General features: G+C 36.0%; 1 protein-coding gene across 5 annotated transcripts in view; it reads left to right on the top strand.

The window, feature by feature from the left end:
- Positions 1-17,885, top strand: part of TCF12 (transcription factor 12) — a 160,211-nt gene that overhangs the window by 25,835 nt on the left and 116,491 nt on the right. For all 5 annotated transcript variants that reach the window (XM_017737976.1, XM_017737970.1, XM_017737950.1 and 2 more), the window contains exons 3-4: positions 15,505-15,578; positions 17,510-17,578. In XM_017737976.1, the coding sequence (XP_017593465.1) occupies positions 15,505-15,578; positions 17,510-17,578 (143 nt within the window). The remainder of the gene's footprint in view (positions 1-15,504; positions 15,579-17,509; positions 17,579-17,885) is intronic.

Here is a 17,885-nt window from a genome sequence, read left to right as displayed (position 1 = left end):
CAGCAGGAAATTTAGATGAAACCTGGTATCTTGCCACACACTCAGGGAAAAAATGCAATGATCAGAGTTCTTATAACCTTTTTCACCTTATAGCATAATAATATAATAGGCATTCTTTTCTTTCTAATGCATTTTCATGGTCTAGTAAAAGATATTTGATTTCTTATACAGTATGTTAAATATTTGAAATGTTTGAGCATGTATTTCTCAGTCTTCCAGAAAGACCTTTACTATACCATATTCATTTTATGATATGAGCTGAGCAAAACTCTTTGCTCTGAGAAGGAATTTTATCATTTGATATACTATGGAAATCTTTTAATGTAAATTTGAAAGTTGCCTGTGCCACCTATGTATTAATTTTCCTGTTTAATTCTCTATAGAAATTCTTGATATTAAATTAATGAAATATTTAATCACAGTGGTGGCTCTTTTCTGCCTTAGGAAACTGGTTTTTATTCAAGTGTTACTCCTGTGATGATCCAGTTCAGGAATTTTGTTTTCATCTTCTTCCACACTGTATTAATCACAGCAAAATTATTTCCATGCTAAAGGACAGAGGATACATGATGTGTATAGATGCATTGGATTATCATTATTCAATACACATAGCATCAAATTTCTCCAAAACAAGGAATTTGACATTTTGTTACATTTTTACTGATACGCTTTTGGAATGCTGACCTCTACAGGTGGTTCATTCTTCTTCAGGCTGTTGGTGGCCTTGAATTTCAGTTGCATTTGAAAGAGAAACAAAATAAATTCTACAGAGATATTTTTCCTTTCCAGTGAGGTTGGCAACATCAAGGGACAAAGAAAAAGCTGGTAAAAACCTAGCTAGAGCAGTTAACTCTTATTTCCCCTTATCTCTCTTCAATAGCATATTGTCTTCCCCCTCAATAACATTTTGGTGCTATATTTGCAATCACTAACTTCAGACAGTATTCCATCATTAAGAGTGCTCCTGAAGTAGATTTTGGGACTATCTATACTTTTTTTTTTTTTTGGTTGAAATATATGCTATTTGTGCTAACATGTATCATAGGGTTTTAGTTAACTCATGAACTCCGGTGGGTTATCCATCCTTTTTATGTTGGTATACTTGAGGCTTTGAGGATAAAGTACTTTTGCCTGTGTTTTTAGTTGCTTCATGTGATTTAGATTCAGTTTGGGGCTCTCAGCTGCCATTAGCAAGACTTTGTGATTGAGCTAATCAGCCCTGCTATGAACTGGCTGTGATCTGGAAGTTTAACAGCCTTAAGATTGCTGCAGTTACAGACTTCTAATTTTGGATCTGTTTTAAAAATGGCTTTGAGTGGATTTTCTTGTGTAAAAGATGGCATACACATAATAATGACATTCTTGTAATTCTAGTCAGTATTTTTCTTAGGCCTAATATCAAGACCAATAGATCTTTTTAAAATACAGATGTTCCCTTTTATAGTTTTTATATTTTTCTGTTTAGCAGAAAATTTCTTGTGATGTAAAAACAGTCTTGTAAACTTTGTGTTAGAATGACAGATGTGGGTGTGAAGGAGATGTAATTGACTCTCAAAAGAAAGTGTTCAGTACAACACTAGATCAATATAGGCACCACAGCAGTTTCTTCTATTACTTCTCTGTAAGTAGCATATAGATGGCATTACTGTGGATTAAATCAAGTACAGCCAGTACAGAATTTTGATTTCAACTGTACTTCATTTCATTCTTAATGGAAAATACAATGAAGTGGCTTAGCTTCATCTGTGTTTTTACAATCTCTTATAAACTGCTAGACTCTGATTTTACAATGAAAGAGTTAAGAATCTATATTCAATTGAAATTCTGTAGGAATAGGGTGTATTAGATTTTAAGACTTCTTGAAAACCTAATTAGTCCTCGGATGACTTGGAGGCTTCACAGGTCTTAAGAGGTTCTACCATGTGTGAAGTTCTTGTTCACTTTGAACCTTTTTTATAAAAGCAGATATTGATTGTTTTTCTGTGCTCTTCTTACTCTGTTATTTGTCCTCTTTTTAGTATAATATTTCAAAGGATTTTTAAAAAAGTTTTTTTCTCTTGTTTGTCACATAATAGACTCAGCATTAAAATAATGATTGCTCTGAGTCCTTTAGGAAAATGAAAACTAAAGAGATCTTAGGGGATAAAATGTATATGGTGTTCTAGTTCCTTGATAATTAGTTAAGAATATCTTAGGGCAAGTTCTGCTCTGATGTTTAAAAATTCAACAGTGAACTTGAAGATGTAGAAGGGAAGGGGCTTCAGATGTATTCTTTGTTTGGCTTTTCTTTACAAAAGGCAAGAAGTAAAATCCAAACAAAAATTCGTATTCCTGGAAGTAAATTTGGTGTTGTAGTTTGTAATATACACAGAGTTTTTTAAAAGACCAAATTGCATATATACATCTGAGTGAAGCACATGTTTATTTCCTTTTTGTGACCTTTTAAATATAAGCTTTTTCTGTTAAGTAAATGAAGTAGAACAAAATTACTGCTGGAGCTCTTGTTCTTGAATTTTACATTTGTTTCACATGATTCCTGCCAGGTGCCTTAATATGTGTTTGTTTAATTCATGGGGCTTTCATATCACTTGTTGAAGTTTGGTCAAGAGCTTGTGTTGGTTTGGCTGCCAGGGAAATCCTGTGTGTGTCTGTGGAATGGGCACAAAAGGACACAAATGTCATCTTGTTTAGCCTTTCAGTTATGTAAGCATATCACATTTGTTTGAGTTCAGGTGAAGAGTGTTAAGTTATGAATTCACTTTGGTTTACAAGAATTTCTTAATTTTCTTAAAGGTATGTGAGCCAGCCTTGTCCCAAGAAATAAGCTTTGCATTTTTAGTTCATGTGAACATATGTTGTGGAGCTGTATGTGATGTTTATTCTGAATTGCCCTATTACATGTGCGATTCTTCAGAATGCTCTTGTGCATCTGGGAGGGAGAGTTGATATTTTTCTTCTGAACCTTCTTCAGTAATCCTTCCCTTATAAACTGGGATGTGAAGACATTTGATGCCTTATTACCCTTTCACAAAGTGTGATCTGCAAATTAAATAAATTATATTATGTTGAAGAGTAATAATATTCCTTGTGACTGTAATATAAGAAATTCATTCCCAAATACCAAGTCATGGTTGTCTTTTTCAAAAAGGCAGAAACTCTGTTCTCATTTTTGTTGTTTTATATATTTAACAGAATGGGAAGAGTCTGTCTTGTGTTAAAATTACTTGATAACCCTTATAAATGGTAACATTTTTATTTTTAGTGGTTGAGCAAATCTGGGCGCTTATACAAATTTCATTGTATTGGAGTGTTGCAGTATGAACAAGTAAAGTACAAAGTGAAGCAAAGTCTGAAAGCTGTTGCCAGAGCTAAAAGTATCTATACAGAGAGCTGCATACAGGATATAAGACAAACAAAGTCACCACCCAAAGAGGCAATGTAGTTAAATTGACTTGTTTTGGCAATGCTTAGCATTCTAAAATGCAAAAGAGAAAATGGGATATTGTAATTCATAGAAGAAGCTTATTGGGCACATACAACTCAAGACTCATTTTGGCTAAATTTCAAAATGTACTTAGAAATTTTAAAATAAAAATTCTTTTTTTCTTTGGAATTACAGAAGAAACAGAGGGAAGCAAAATGCTTGGGTTTTGTTGCCATTTACTTTGAAGTAATTTACTCTTCCTCTAACTTTTGGCTAAAATTCCAGTAAGTGAACAATAAAGTATGTGTGGGAGTTTTCTGGCAACATTGAACTTCCTGGTAACCTGTCTCTACCCTAACATGGAGCAGATTTGATCTTTTTAAGATTTTTATGAGATTATTAGTGTTTCATGTAATTGAAACATGCATTTCTTCAGTTATTTTTCTCACACACTGGCATAGTACCAATGGTTCAATAAAGCCAGTAATCTCAAAGTAGACTGCAGGATTTTATGCATCACCACATGGTGATAGCTGGGGTTTTTTCTTATTATTTTTTTCCCTTAAAAAAAAATCACTGTTTTTTTTCCTTTTAAATGCAGCCAGTCTCAGAGGTAGTAAATGCTTCAGAAGTGATGGGCTGGCTTCCCTGGCCCTTCTTTGGGGAAGGGCCAAAGACCTGACAACCCTGACTTTAGCCTTGTTTGATTCTCATGCTCTTCCTTTCCTTTCTGCCAGCACTGGTGCTGTTCTGGCCCAGTAGTGAAATACTTCTGTGAGCAAGTCTGGCCAGAAACCAGTGAGGGTTTGTTATTTTTAGGGGTCAGTTTTCTACTAGTTTCTTCCTGAACAGGTTTACTGCAGGTCCCTACAAAACCCCAGTGCTAGTGTGAGAGAAGAAGACATGAGAGCCAGGCTGTGGGCAGTGGGGACGGTGAAGTGTTAAGGGAAGCAGGATGGCCTCCTTTTGGGTGGCAGCCAGCCCTTAGTTGTTGGGAAGATAGGCTGTATTTGCATACATAAGCCTTGACGAATAAGCTGTTGTTTGGCAGTGGTTCCTGCATCACAATCCCTTGTTGGAGTTGGGAAGTGCTTCTAGCCTGTGTGAAGGCTCACTTTGCAGAGGAGGTTTTGTGGGGCTGTACTTGCAGGTTGGCTGATGGCTCTGTTGGACACTGTGCTGGCAGATTCTAAAACCCACTGAAGGGTTTTAGAATCCTTCCACTTCTTATTCTTGTTCATCTGTTACATTAAACTTGGAGTATTTTTCCTAATTTTAATGTAAAATCATTCACTTCTGTGTTCTGATTAAATATCCCTGGAAATTGGTTCCTAAAACTAAGGTGTAATTTTTACAGGAATGAAGTTATGAGACTATTTGGTGCTTTTGAAAAAGGAGAGACACTTAAAACATCCTGGGAGGAGGAATTAAAGAAAAATACTTAGTTATTGATTGCTACTTGCTTTCTGACTACTTAAGTAAATGTTTTAAAGTCTTTAATACCGTATTATTATTGTAAGAAGGATAATTACTAGGTAAGGCTGCTTTTTGCCACGGAAGAGCTGTCTACCATATTTTATTGGCTTTCAGTATTTTCTCGCTATAACGTACAGAACTGCTGTAACAGCATACTTGAAGAGGCAGCAACAGCAAATTTATTTTGTATTCAAAGTGCAACTTGCCCTCATTTAAAAAAAAAACAAAGGCATGAGTGCACTTGAACAGCAACAGGTATGTCTGTTCCAGCTGTTAGAGTATGAAGGCAATTTAAATGGGTTACTTGACTATAAATTCCAATTCTAACTTCTTTGTCAAAGTTCTGCTTCTGAAGCATGCATGGTTTCTAGGTGCATTTTATTAAGAGTGTTTTAACTCATGTAACACTTGTTACAAGAAAAGCATTGAAACTCAGATTTCTATAAAAAGTGTGATATTTAGGATTTAAGCCAAGGAGAAATGCTATGCAGTTGAACCAGACTATGGAGTATTAAATGAAAAGCTAGCGGAAGAAATAAAAGGAAGATCAGTAAAGTCTTCAAATAGGGAAAAAAAAGTCTTTGGTTAAGAAGTAAAGTTGGAGAAATCTCAACATCTTCACTAGCAGATGGAGATATTTCTGGATTCACTTCCACCAGAGCCAGACCCTGTCAGATTTAGTAGTTATTTTCTAGAATAGAAAAGTAAGTTGGTTTTTTTAGTTAGTGTGATAGTACTATAAGTTACTTTCATAATAGTTGCATGTTTCTGCTAAACTAGCAAAGTTAAACTATTTTAATTATTTTTTAGCATTTAAAGACCACAATGCTGAACACAGTCTTGATTACTCTAGGAAGTTGTTACTTCTGTGCTGCTGATCCTCTAAGGGTGTGATTTTGTTGTTTAAGGGTAGTCTTTCCAGAATTACAAGCTCTAACAACGTGGATATACTACCAGAAGAGCGTTAAAATGTGGATTGTCCTGAAGTGCAGCAGAAATCAGTAGATCAGCTGATACCTTTTGGTTATGAGGGGAGAAACCAGTGAATACAGGTGTCATGCAACTTAGTATTGCCATGAACTGTGGTGACACATCTTAGTTCAAGGGGAGGAACAGCCTTTCTTTTAAAAAATGGGAAAGTGTAGAAACACCTAATGAAGAAAAACAAATGTTTTGGGGGATAGAAGGTGAACCAGGCTCCCTCAGACATCTCAGTTGCTGCAGTGCTGCTGTGTATTAGTTCAAGGCCCATTAACATCAGGCACCAGTCGTCCTTCCACCTCGTTTGTTGATGTAGGAGACTGAACTGTATCATATCAGCTTTCCAGCATTGTGGGCAGACCATCATTTACTGCCACTCACACTAAGGGAGCTGTCAACACAAAGCCTGCCTGCCTGCCTCAGGAGGCAGCTAACAGCCCAGGCAGCAAGGAGCTTGATTCAGAAAATATTTGAGCAGTTGTAATGGTACCTGGCACATTTAAAGACACATTTCTCTCCTTTGTCGGAGAACATAATTTTTTCTTAATTTGAGAATGAAATTTAACAATACCTGTAAAATCTCTGTCTAATAAGCTGTTGGAAGAAATGTCTCAGTGTTAAGGAAAGAAAGGTTTCTTGGAGTGCTTTTTTTTAGTTTGAGTTTTTTTAAGGTGTCTCAGGGCCCTGCTGGCAGCACAGGCTGTGCCAGATCTCCATTTGTTCAGACTGGATTCTGGCTTTGACTTTTGGAAGTAATGGAATTATTGAGAACTGTTGGTTTTGGACCTCTGCAGAAGGAGAACATCTGGCAAGAGCCTTACTACATTCCAACTTGCTTATGGAGGGGGAAGCACTTGTTGGTGCAAAATGCATACTGGAAAAAGTAGACCTTGACATGGCAGGCTGTTGCTAACTTCCATCACTTCAAATTATCAGTCATATGCATGCAAGTAGAGATGCTTCTAGAAACTTTTAAGTTTACTTTAAGCCTTTTTTTTTTTTTCCTTCATGCCTAAAATAATAGAAAAAACCATATTTTGCCCTAGGCAGCTTTTTTTCTGAGGCAAGAAGGTGCTACCTTTCCCTTGGACAAACCGGTAGGCATTTCATTGTGCTGCAGGACAAATAGCGGAGCCCTAACATTGCAAAAGCTTCTTTCTTGGTTGAAGATGCAGTATGGAGGATTTCTTCTTGATTTTATGCAAAAGAGGAGAGAAATAAGTGAGCCAGGTTGTAATAGTTACCTAAGTCAACATTGGCTATATTTATTTTATTGTTTTTTCCACATCTAACTTAGAGTTAGCCTACCACAGCTCTGGCTTAGGTGAGCAGATGTGCAGTGCTTCCATTTATCTATATAAGCATTCTTCCCTGTTTAAATATTGAGCAGATAAACTTTGTTTTCAGAGTTAAAAGAGGGTGTTTAATGCTGAAATTTTCATACAGTATACACTTTCCCCCAGCTGTATTGAAAGAACCCGAAATCTCTCATGACAAACTGAAGTTCACACAACCCTGATGTGTAAGTTCTGTTTTGCTTAGTAATGAGAGTTAATTCCTGCAGCTGACTTAGATGTGCTCTTTAGAGCAAGGAAGTGTAAGAAATCATCTCACTGAAGATATGCCTGTCTAGAGGCAAACTTGAAAACCTTTCAGATTTCTTTGTATTCTACATGCTTTGTTTTATGAAAAATGTAAGATGTTAGTGTATAGTTGTTTTAATGTGAGAGACTGAGATGCCATGCTGCTGGTAATAGACTTTTGATTTCAGTATTGTAGGAATGCCAAAAATCAGATAGAGAGATACTGTATACTTTAGCAAAGTATAGCTTTTCTTCCGCATTCTTTTATGAAATGGCTTGGTCTAGATCTTCTCAAGTTCCGACTCAGGCTTCTGTGATCTTGACTGTGTATCTGTAAATATCTTTGTTTCCAGTCATATTATTGTAAATGTGGAGTTACATTGGCATTTCCTTGGCTATACTGTATAGTATGCTTGCCCTTATACTTAAGGCTCAAAATTCTGCCTCACTAAATTACAAGGTTTTTGTCTGATGCTTGATTTCTCCACTGATTCACCTTCATGAACTTGGAAAGTCAAATATATGCTGTTTCTCAAAAACTTTATCAGGTTTTTCCTCCCCCCGCCCCGACTCTCTGCTTGATATGTCAGAGGGTCTCTTTTTCCTTGAAATATTTTAGTGTTAAAGTATTAATGATCTTCTAAATAGCAACAAAGTAATTTTAATTTGCTGCAATTGGTTATCTTAATTGTGTCTGTATAAAGATGCATGGCAATCGCTAACACCATGAAAAGATACTGACCTCAGGTTGATCTTAGAATTTGTTTTCAAGCGGGTCAAAATTTGCTGGACCCTTGTGATATCATAAATGATTAAAAATACTTTTTCTTAAAATTTTTAGACACGTTGTTAGAAAAGCTGTTCCACTTGCCATATTTTCTTTGCTCATGGGAGTTAGCACCTCAGTTACACACTGTGTAACTCAGATTAATTGTGTGCCTGAATTGGCAGTTTTCTGTACAATCATGTTGTAATACAGTTGGTAACAGTAGCTGTTGCCTATGAGGCTGTATTAGAATATTTTTGGCCTGGTGTGTGCAGTCTTGTGACACTGGCCTTGATTTGGTGTGTATATATAAATATATATGTGTATATCTATATTTTAAAGTGTGTGGTTATATAAAGCAGTTGAGTCATAACTGAAGTAACCACAGGAAAATTTGCCAGTAGAATGGATTATTTTGATAGCTGGTACTGTAGGGCTGAGACTTGCATGTTAGAGCTGTTCAGCCTGATACTTCATGGCTGAACACAGAGAGGGAATAAGCAGCACGATGCAATTTAATAGCAGTTTAGCTGTGTGTTTGAGTGTGAATAAAAGCTCTGGGTTGTACCCCTCTTAAAGGCTTGATCTCTAAGCTGGTGTACTTTATTCACATTTGTAACCAGTGAGGCTTCAAAATATACTCTGTGTGCACACATGTAAATATTATTAGTATACAGGATAATTTATGAAGATTAGGATTTCAGGTTTTTTTTGGTTTTTTTTTTTTTTTTTTTTTTTAGAATTTTAACCTCAAATTGGATCAAAGAATAATATTAAAACTTGTATTAATATAGGGAATTTTTTTTGGGAGGGGTGAATGGTAGCTTTACTGTATAGTCCTCTGAGCACCTCTGTGGATTTATAAGAAAATTCCTTTTTTTAATAGTTTAAATGCCAATTTTTATGGTTTTTGTCATTAGCTTTTGCTTGAACTCTGAATAACTACACACAACTAACAAATGCATGTTGCATACAGTATTGTAAATATGCTCTCCTCTTTGAACAGTACCTGATGTAATTTTTCTGGCAAGATGGGTGTAGCAATGTGCAGTTTTCTGGTTTAGCACAGTTTGTGTGGGAAATGCCAGCTCCAATTTTATTTTGAGTGTGTTGTGTTGTGTTTTATTTAAAGTGTCCAGGTCATTCCAGGTCACTTGGTGTGTTCAGTGACATGATTTAGAGTCTAGGAAGCAGAGAATATGAGGAAAGAGAAGCAGGTAATTTCTGACATTTCTGTAAGGGCACTGCTCTTACAGGAATTAATAATCCAGTGTTGTTCTTAGGGAATACATAGGTCTTATTGCAAGAAATGAATAGGACTGTTTGTGAAATCAAGTTAAAAGTAGTAATTGCCTTTTTTTTTTTATAGCAAATTGTATTTAGGTAATGAGTTGAAACAAATCTAAAACATACTTGATAGTTATACAGGAACCAGTACTGAGTTTTGATGCTAATAGACACTTTAAAAATATATTCAAGATTTTCGTCAGTTGTCCTGAACCAGCATGGATTTTTTCAATTTTTTTCTGGATTTATACAATGTCTTTTGTTGCTTTAGAAAAAGTAGAAGAAGCATACACCCAGAAGTTTAATTCTGTCTGGAGAAAATACTGTTCTTGCAAATAATTTTCTGTATGAAAGTATAGGTTTTAAACAGTTTTACATACAGGGAGAATTCAATTTGCTGATATATTAGATTACAACTAATTTTTAATACCTGCCAATGTTGGTCTAAGTTTTGGTTATTGCCTAGGTAAGTTTTGTACTTGCTGTACATTCCTCCCATTTGAATAATTTTGTTCTTCTGAAGTTTTAATTGTGGTTACCTGTTCTATAGATAGAAATTAACTTTGTATAGCATATCTTCTGACTTTTCTTCAAATAATTTCCACAATGACTGGCATAGTAGATATTTAGTCTTTGCCATGTCAGATAATCATGCTCTGGAATTCTCTGGGATAAAGAATGTTTCAAAAATGAAAATAAATTTTTTTGCTACTATTAATAATCACTGTTGATATTTCAAATAGGTGTACAAACTGATCTTTGCAAATATTAATATTCAAATGGAAGCCAGTGTTTTATGGGTACTAATTGAGGTAACCAGTGTCCCCTCAGCAGGCCTACAGTCCCTGCAGGGCTTCCTTGTAGTTTTAAACCCCTGCCATTAGAAGCTGGTAGTTAAAAATCTCAACTCCCATGGTTATGAACCTGGCTGGGCAGGTGGGGAAAGATGTGAAAACTGATAGGTAAGCCCAGGAGAGATCTCACTTTTACACTGCGCAATGAATTAAGTGTTCAATCTGTGACACTACAGCTCAATACAGGGAGGAGAGTGAGCATCAGTGTGCAATTTAATAAAATTATCTTGGGAAGTTCCCTGAAGTAATTGTAAAGTCCAAAGTTGGTACTAGATGACAGACTCAAGATGGTGTTTCTGTGACATATCCATAGCTCTTCCATTCATTTTCTCTGGAGCAAAGGTACAAAAAAGGATGCTGTTCTGCTACTCCCGCTGGTGCCTCTAATAAGCAACTCTGTTACTGGGGAGGAACTTTGTTTTTTGATCTGGAGGGATGGGGGGGAGCTTGGTATTCGTGTGCTGGAAGACAATTAGTACATTCTCCAAGAAACAGTATGCATTGAGATTTGAAAAATTTTTTTCCCCTCCATGCTTGCACTACCCCTTGCTCTACCTTTATCGTGGAAAGTGGATGGAGAGAAAGTTCTCTGTTTATATAGTTTGAAATGAAAGTGGTTTGTCTTTTACCTAATTATAATGTTGCATCTGAATTTATCCCAATGGCAATTAAGTGGTTAGGCTATTGGTAGGTGGCCTGCATTTCATTTTTCTTCTCAATTTGATTAATGCCCTCAGCTTTGGATATTTTAAGCCTACCACATTATATCTATTGTCAAAGCTGCTTTTGGTTTTGAGTGTCCTGCTAGTCCCCTTGTCATCCATGTTTCCTCCCACTTCCTGAGTAATAAATGTGTGGAACTTTATCTTGTCTTTACTTATTGATTTTTTTTTTTTTTTTTAAATCTGACTTGTGAATTTTGAGTTCTTTGTTAGAAAATAAATGTTTTTATTATCTTATTAAAAATATTACATCTACTGTAAAAAGAGAAGTAGTTTTAATTGAAAATACCAAGAAGAGGCTGGAAACTAGTCTTAACCTACTGAAAGTTAAAATATTTGAGTATAGTGTTTCTCCATCAACTCTTATTACTCTTTTCATCTCCTTACCAGAAAGTCTAGACCTAAAATATAATTTTGGGCAATAATTGGTATTATACTTCACAACAGACTTCTGCAATATATGGCCTAATGGTAGATTGATTTGTTTGTGTGTCTGAAATGCAAAACACAATCAACGCTGTTCTGGTTTGTGCTGTAGGTTTTTTTGTAATTGATTTCAGATGTTGAATCTTATCTGAAGGAATATCATTACTCTGAAACAAAATTGGATAAAGAAGCTATAAAAGATAGAAACTCATACCTTGAGTACCTAGTATAACAACCTACAATGTGATTTTTTTGTCAAATCATTTATTTGATCAACATCGTAGCAGATGGTAACCCTATAAAGTATATTATCGTGTTTACACGAACATTAGAGCCTGTGTCTCTTGAAATAAGTTTTAAATATAGTCTTCTTTGTCTTATGCCAGCAAGAACAACCTTCATTTCAGTTTGATTGTAAGATCCAATTTTTTTTTATTAGATGAACGTTTGAATCTGTTTCTTGAGAATGAATACATATGTTGAAATAATGAGGCAACAGGTTTCTTCAGGTTTTCTTCTAGAAGAGCTTGAAATGCTCACAGCAGCTTCATAAATGTGATGTTAAGCAAAGCCTGTTTAGAATCCAAAGCATAAAGCCAGAAAGCATCCTCATGACTTGGCTGGGTCTCCCCGAGGTGAGTGAGGAACACTCAGCCTTTCCTGCGGGCTGGCCAGGCTCCTGGATTTGGGTTGTGCTCTGTGTGCACGGCTGGCCAAGGTCAGGAGTGTCCTCGCTGGGACAGCAGCAGTGAGTGCTGTGGAGGTACCCTGTGAGCCAGCCCAGCCCCAGGCTGCCAGCTGAAGCCGCTCAAACAAACGTGGTATTAGACTTACGGTATTACTCCCTAATTAAACTGCAGCATATGTGCTATGGAAGTAGTCAATTTTGATTGAGAACTATGAAATCATGAGTCATTTCAATTACTTTCCGTCCTCAATGCCTACTAAAAATAGGAAGTGGGGGTAGAACCTTGTTGTACCCCTGTCTGCCTGAATGCAAGTCTGCGTTACTGGACCTTTGTAACAACACAGTTGTTCAATTTCCACCTTTTTTGCTTTACCTAAAGCGGCTGAGATACTGCAGCCTTGTCCTGCATGTCTTTCAGTGCTCTGTTAACTGTCACAGCTTTCCCGTGCCCTTTGACATCCGTGATGAATTAATAGATAGTGCAATTGTTCACTGCCTTTCCTTGTGGAAGGGGTTATACAAAGGTGATGATTCCCCTAGTTCCTCTGTTCTCTTTTGCATTTCCCAGGAAAACACTAGAACTCTTTTCGTGATACTTATGCTTTGAGACTTTATTGAATTTATTACTATAGATCACTTCCATGTTATTTCTTACCAAGTGTTCCCCACTTCAGGATCTTCACATCTAAAAGGTGAATCTGATGGTCCTGGCTCAGTTACACAGAGTTACCTTCGGCTGTGTTAAAGTATGCATTGTTTTTTGTTTGTGCTCATCCTGCTAGAAACTGTCTGGGTCTTTGTCTCGTCCAGCATTTGGGTGGTTTTCATCTGTCATCCATGGAAAACGCATTGGTGTACAAAGCAGAAGAGATTCCTTGAACACCATCGTAGGTGCACATCTGATTTCCTGGTTGAGTGTTGCTAACAACCTGGGTCAGCATTTGTTTGGTGTCTTAGGTTGATGGAGACCAAGGGCAGCAGGGGTATCATTCTGTGTGCAGTATAGGGTTTCTTTTTTCTTGTAGCCTTCACAGAGCATCTAAAATGTGAAAGCATCTTCCTTGTGTGAAAATTTTGTGTAAGGGATAGGTCTACATGCAAGCCTGTTTGGGGCTTGTGAGAATAAAAAAATTGAAAAGGAGGAAAAAATGAAAAGGAGGAAAAAGACACCTGGCAGCAAAAAGGAAGTTTGCTACTCTAGCTAACTGTACTGGGCTTTTTTAGAAAAAAGAATTCTGGGAACTAGTCAGAAATTAGTTTTCTTCCCTATCTGAAACAGCTACCTTTTGGCTTAGAGCAGTTTCTTTAAACAATTTATTTGCATAATTCAAATGGTAGAACTAAAATACTAGAATTTTTAGCTGTACATGTGCTGATTTAGCAGAACCATGACGTAAGTCCTTATGTCCCACTGACTCACATTTTTAAATGAGTAGCATGTTTTACTGATTAGGGGTCATGCATCTGAGTGCTCTATGCATAACCATTATCTACTGACATATTTCCTGAAATGGGTTGATATAACCTACTGTATCTTAAACTTTCCCAAGGACTTTGTCTTGCAGTAAGATACTTTTCTTTTCTCCCCACATATATGTATCTTTTGAAACTAAGGCAATGGAAGACATGTTATGATAATGACTGGATTACTAGCTCTGTTGTTTCTGGCAGAAAAGAGTCAATTGTGCCAAAAGATTACTTTTGCCTTTGTCAGTGCCAGCCACGACTCTTTACTCAGCTCCTGGACCAGTTACAATGAAACAACAACAGTACTGTCAGCTGCAAAATGCAGTAAACTTCCCCAAACTGCTGGCTCAATATAGTGGTGGTTTTGCATTTTCAAAGAGTGTTCTTCAACCTTGAGGATCTTTCCTGCAGTACACCAAAAGTGTCTATAGTTTTTATCTGAGTGATTTACTGTACTTTCAGTTTAACGTTCCCTTTTGCAGGCTGTCTTTGTCTAAATAACATTTTATAGTTTCATAAGGCACATTTCTTAAGGAAATAATGATTAGAATAGTAGTGGTCCATAGGTAGTTATTTACAGTATTAGCTTACATTCTATTTTGCAGTATGTCCAGTCTGAGAAATATGCATGAAAATTTTATAGCTGCAATATAAAGTTAGGGTTTAGAGATGATTGTATGGAGTAGCTTACATTCTACTCTTACTTATAAATTGGGACACTTAGTTCTTATTTATAAATTATGACATTATAAAACTTCATAAATAGTTCATAGTATATATTACATAAAAAATTTATGCTGTATATCAAAACTCTTTAAGGGAGAAGTTCATGTGATAGGGAAGTAATGAGCTGCATTTTGTAGGCCAAAGTGCTTGGAAGCCTGCAGTTTAGGATGTGTTCCACATATTACAAAAAAATATCTTGTGAAGCAGATAATCAGGAACCTAATTGTTAGAATATTAGCTTTATCCTTAATGAAGGAATTTGCTATAGGAATTCAGGTGCTTTTGCAATTAGCTGTTTGGGAATGTGGTTTAAAGATGGTTTGACCAATTAAATTTGGATAGAAATTGGATAATACATGGGATATATATATATTCTGATACAGTGTTTAAAGATCTCCCTGTCCTTTCCTTCCCCTTTCTCTTGTGAGCTATAACCTGGATTTGCATAAAGGGAACTGATTCTAAAAGAACCGTTACTGAGTGTAGAAAATATTACTGTTTTAGTAGGGCAGAGACCATGATCCTCTGAGGTTTTTAAAGCCATTGAAATATAACCAGTCTGTCTTGCCTATTTTCCCCATTATGCTAAAATATCTTGTGTGTCATGTGAAGGCCAAGTGGGGGAAATAATTTTGCACATTTTACAATACTTAAGCAAGACATGAGCAAAGAGTAGATAACAAGTATGTGTTTCACACTATGTGCTGCAATATTCAGTGCTTGCTTGAGATGCAGATAAATCGGGCTGTTCAAAAAGCCATGATGTTCACATCGTTGTGCTTGGTTTGTTACTCATGCTAATTTCTTATGGATTGGGTAGGGCAGACTCTGCAGGTTGGCAAATTTCTTGCCTTTTTATGCTCCTGTTTTCAGCAGCTGCAGGTGTCCAAATGAACAGGTTCCTCTGTAGCCAGCTTAATTAATAAGGAAACTCTTCTTCTGAAGTTTTGCTTTTAGAAACACTGCTTTAAGTATACAAAAGCAGATGAGTTTACTTTAAGTGTATGGAAGTGGATGAATATATTTTCAGGTTGCATCAGAGAATACTGTTTTTTCTATCATTTCTTATAAGTCTGGTTTTTTTTTTTTAATTTTTATTTCTAGGTATGGATGAGCGAACAGGTGCCACATCCTGGGGAACAAGCGGTCAGCCAAGTCCTTCATATGAATCTTCAAGGGTAAGATACCCATGTAATAATTCATAATGAAAGTTTATGGGAATTTACAGCATAAATCAGCAGATGATTTGGCAAAGTTTTTGAAGGGAAACTCCTTTAAGTACACAGATTAGCATATTTTAGAGACTTTAATGACTTTGATGGGCTACAGTAGCAATTTAGATTTCTAAGACTAAAAAATATATAGGCTAAGAATTAATGAAAATAAACCATATGTAACTGTATGCTTGAATGATGAGCATGTATTTTATTTACAGAAAATGAAAATAGAAGTCATGTTACTTGGAAGCAGATTTATTGGCAAAGTGTGGGGAAGGCTTTCCTCCCTGTTAACATTAACCAGCTATAGTATGTGCTGTCATGATGCTGAAGAGAGGCTTTTCTTTTTAAATACTTTCCTCCTGTTCCCGTTCCAGCTTCATCCATCCCACTTACTGAGCTGAAGGCTCTTGATAGTATCTGATATCCTAAAATAACATGACCCTTTGAAACTGAACTCAATGGTCAAAAGCAATCTTCCTCCTAGTAACTCACATTCCCTTTCATCTACTCCATTTTCTTTTTATGAATATTTACTCTCTAAAAGGACAATGAGCTAAGTACCTTAACTGGATATACACAGCATACCTTATGTTCTGATTTCAGTGCCTTTGAGCCAGAGAGTTGTGTTAGCACTTGCACCTTTGCAGCTTTCTTGTGCTGTGGAATGAAATGGGTAGGCTGCAAGATCTTATTCAGCTCACTGGATGCTGTTAAAGCCTCTGCCTTACTTTGGAAGAGAGCAGTAGAAAGATTTCTTACAAAGTCCTAATTTTTCCATTGATCGTTAGTAAATAAATTATAATAAATGTAGAAGTATTTCATGTATTGGAGAAATATTTCTGTGCAACGCGGAAATTAGGCATTCATTTAAAACATCCTGCGTAACTTGGGGCATAGAGTAGAACCTTCAAATGCCTCCTCTACATTTAAAATGGAATCTTAATTATGCAGGCTTAAGTAACTCATATTTTTACCATGTGTTTGGTGTTTTTACACTAATTTATGATGTTGCTGATCAATTTTAATCAATTATGAGTTAAGCTGACCTAACTGGAATTTGAGCTTGTGATTCATTGGCTGTGTGGCTGTATTAATCACATTTTTTTTTTCATGTTAGAGGATCAGCCAGCTAATATTTGAATAATAAAAAGTCAGTGATTCTTGTATGTTAGCTTTTTTTTTTTTCATGAGGCAATAAAGAATGTTAATCTGGAATGTCATTTAGGTTACAAGAGTTTTCTTTTAAAGAAAACTCAATTCCTTTTCACAGGAAAACTCTGAATGGAGTTTTCTGTGTTCTCCCCAGAAAAGTGAACACTAGAAATATATATTCTCTGTGTATAGAATTGGTAAGGATTAAGAGTCACAAATTAATTTGTCCTGTGGCTGGGTTTTTCTGTAAAAAAAGAAAAAAAAAAAAAAAAAAAGTAGAACACAGGAATTTCTCTTCTGAATTCACTGAAAAAGCACTGGACTTTGTTTACCAGTTTGAATCAAGCTTACATGCATAAATTTTGGCTATGATGTATGGCCTTTAGTTTTTGGTTTTCTTTCAACTAATGAGGCAAATTACTGATTCAGGATTTTGAATAACGATAACTTCTGTCTACTCCTACATGTGCTGCTAGACCAGATGTCTCGAGAAAGTGCTAAAATGAGTGTGTGGGTCTGTATTGTAAGAGTATAGATCAGTTTCTCAGAAGGCGGCGCAAATGATACACAGCCTTCTACATTTCTGGGTTATTCCATGTGTTGATTAACACAGAGTTTAAATAAGTTGTAATTGTCTTACATGTTCAACTTTCTAATCCAGTGCTTTTCCCCATTATTTCAATATAGAATGTCATTCTTGTCCTAATTTTTCTTACTACTTGCTTGTCTGTTTACAGGAGAATGGCAGTCTTCATGGAAAAAGCTCAGACCTCTCCACAGACATAGAAAAGTTGAAATCTCAAGAGGTACCACTTATTCTTTTTATATTGTGTGTGATTTAAAATTTTTTTTTAATCAATGTGCAGCCTACTACTGGAGTTTTCTGTTAAAGGTTACAATATAGTGACAAAATATTAAGAATTTAAAGTGTTGGCTCACTAGTGGCTGGAATTTCCAAAGACACAGAAAGTTAAGCAGTTTTCAATTGAATAGAAATGGAATTTAGTGATAGTTTAGTGCATACCTATTGAAGGCTAATGAAAAAAGATGGTGGAATACTGGCTAAAGGACATTTTTCTTTTCCAAATCCTGCCGAAGGTCTGTTCAGGTCAG

Source organism: Corvus brachyrhynchos, unplaced genomic scaffold, assembly GCF_000691975.1.
Source record: "Corvus brachyrhynchos isolate BGI_N302 unplaced genomic scaffold, ASM69197v1 scaffold200, whole genome shotgun sequence".
Classification (NCBI taxonomy): domain Eukaryota; kingdom Metazoa; phylum Chordata; class Aves; order Passeriformes; family Corvidae; genus Corvus; species Corvus brachyrhynchos.
Note: the sequence above shows the minus strand (reverse complement) of the source record. Positions and strands in the feature narration are given on the sequence as shown.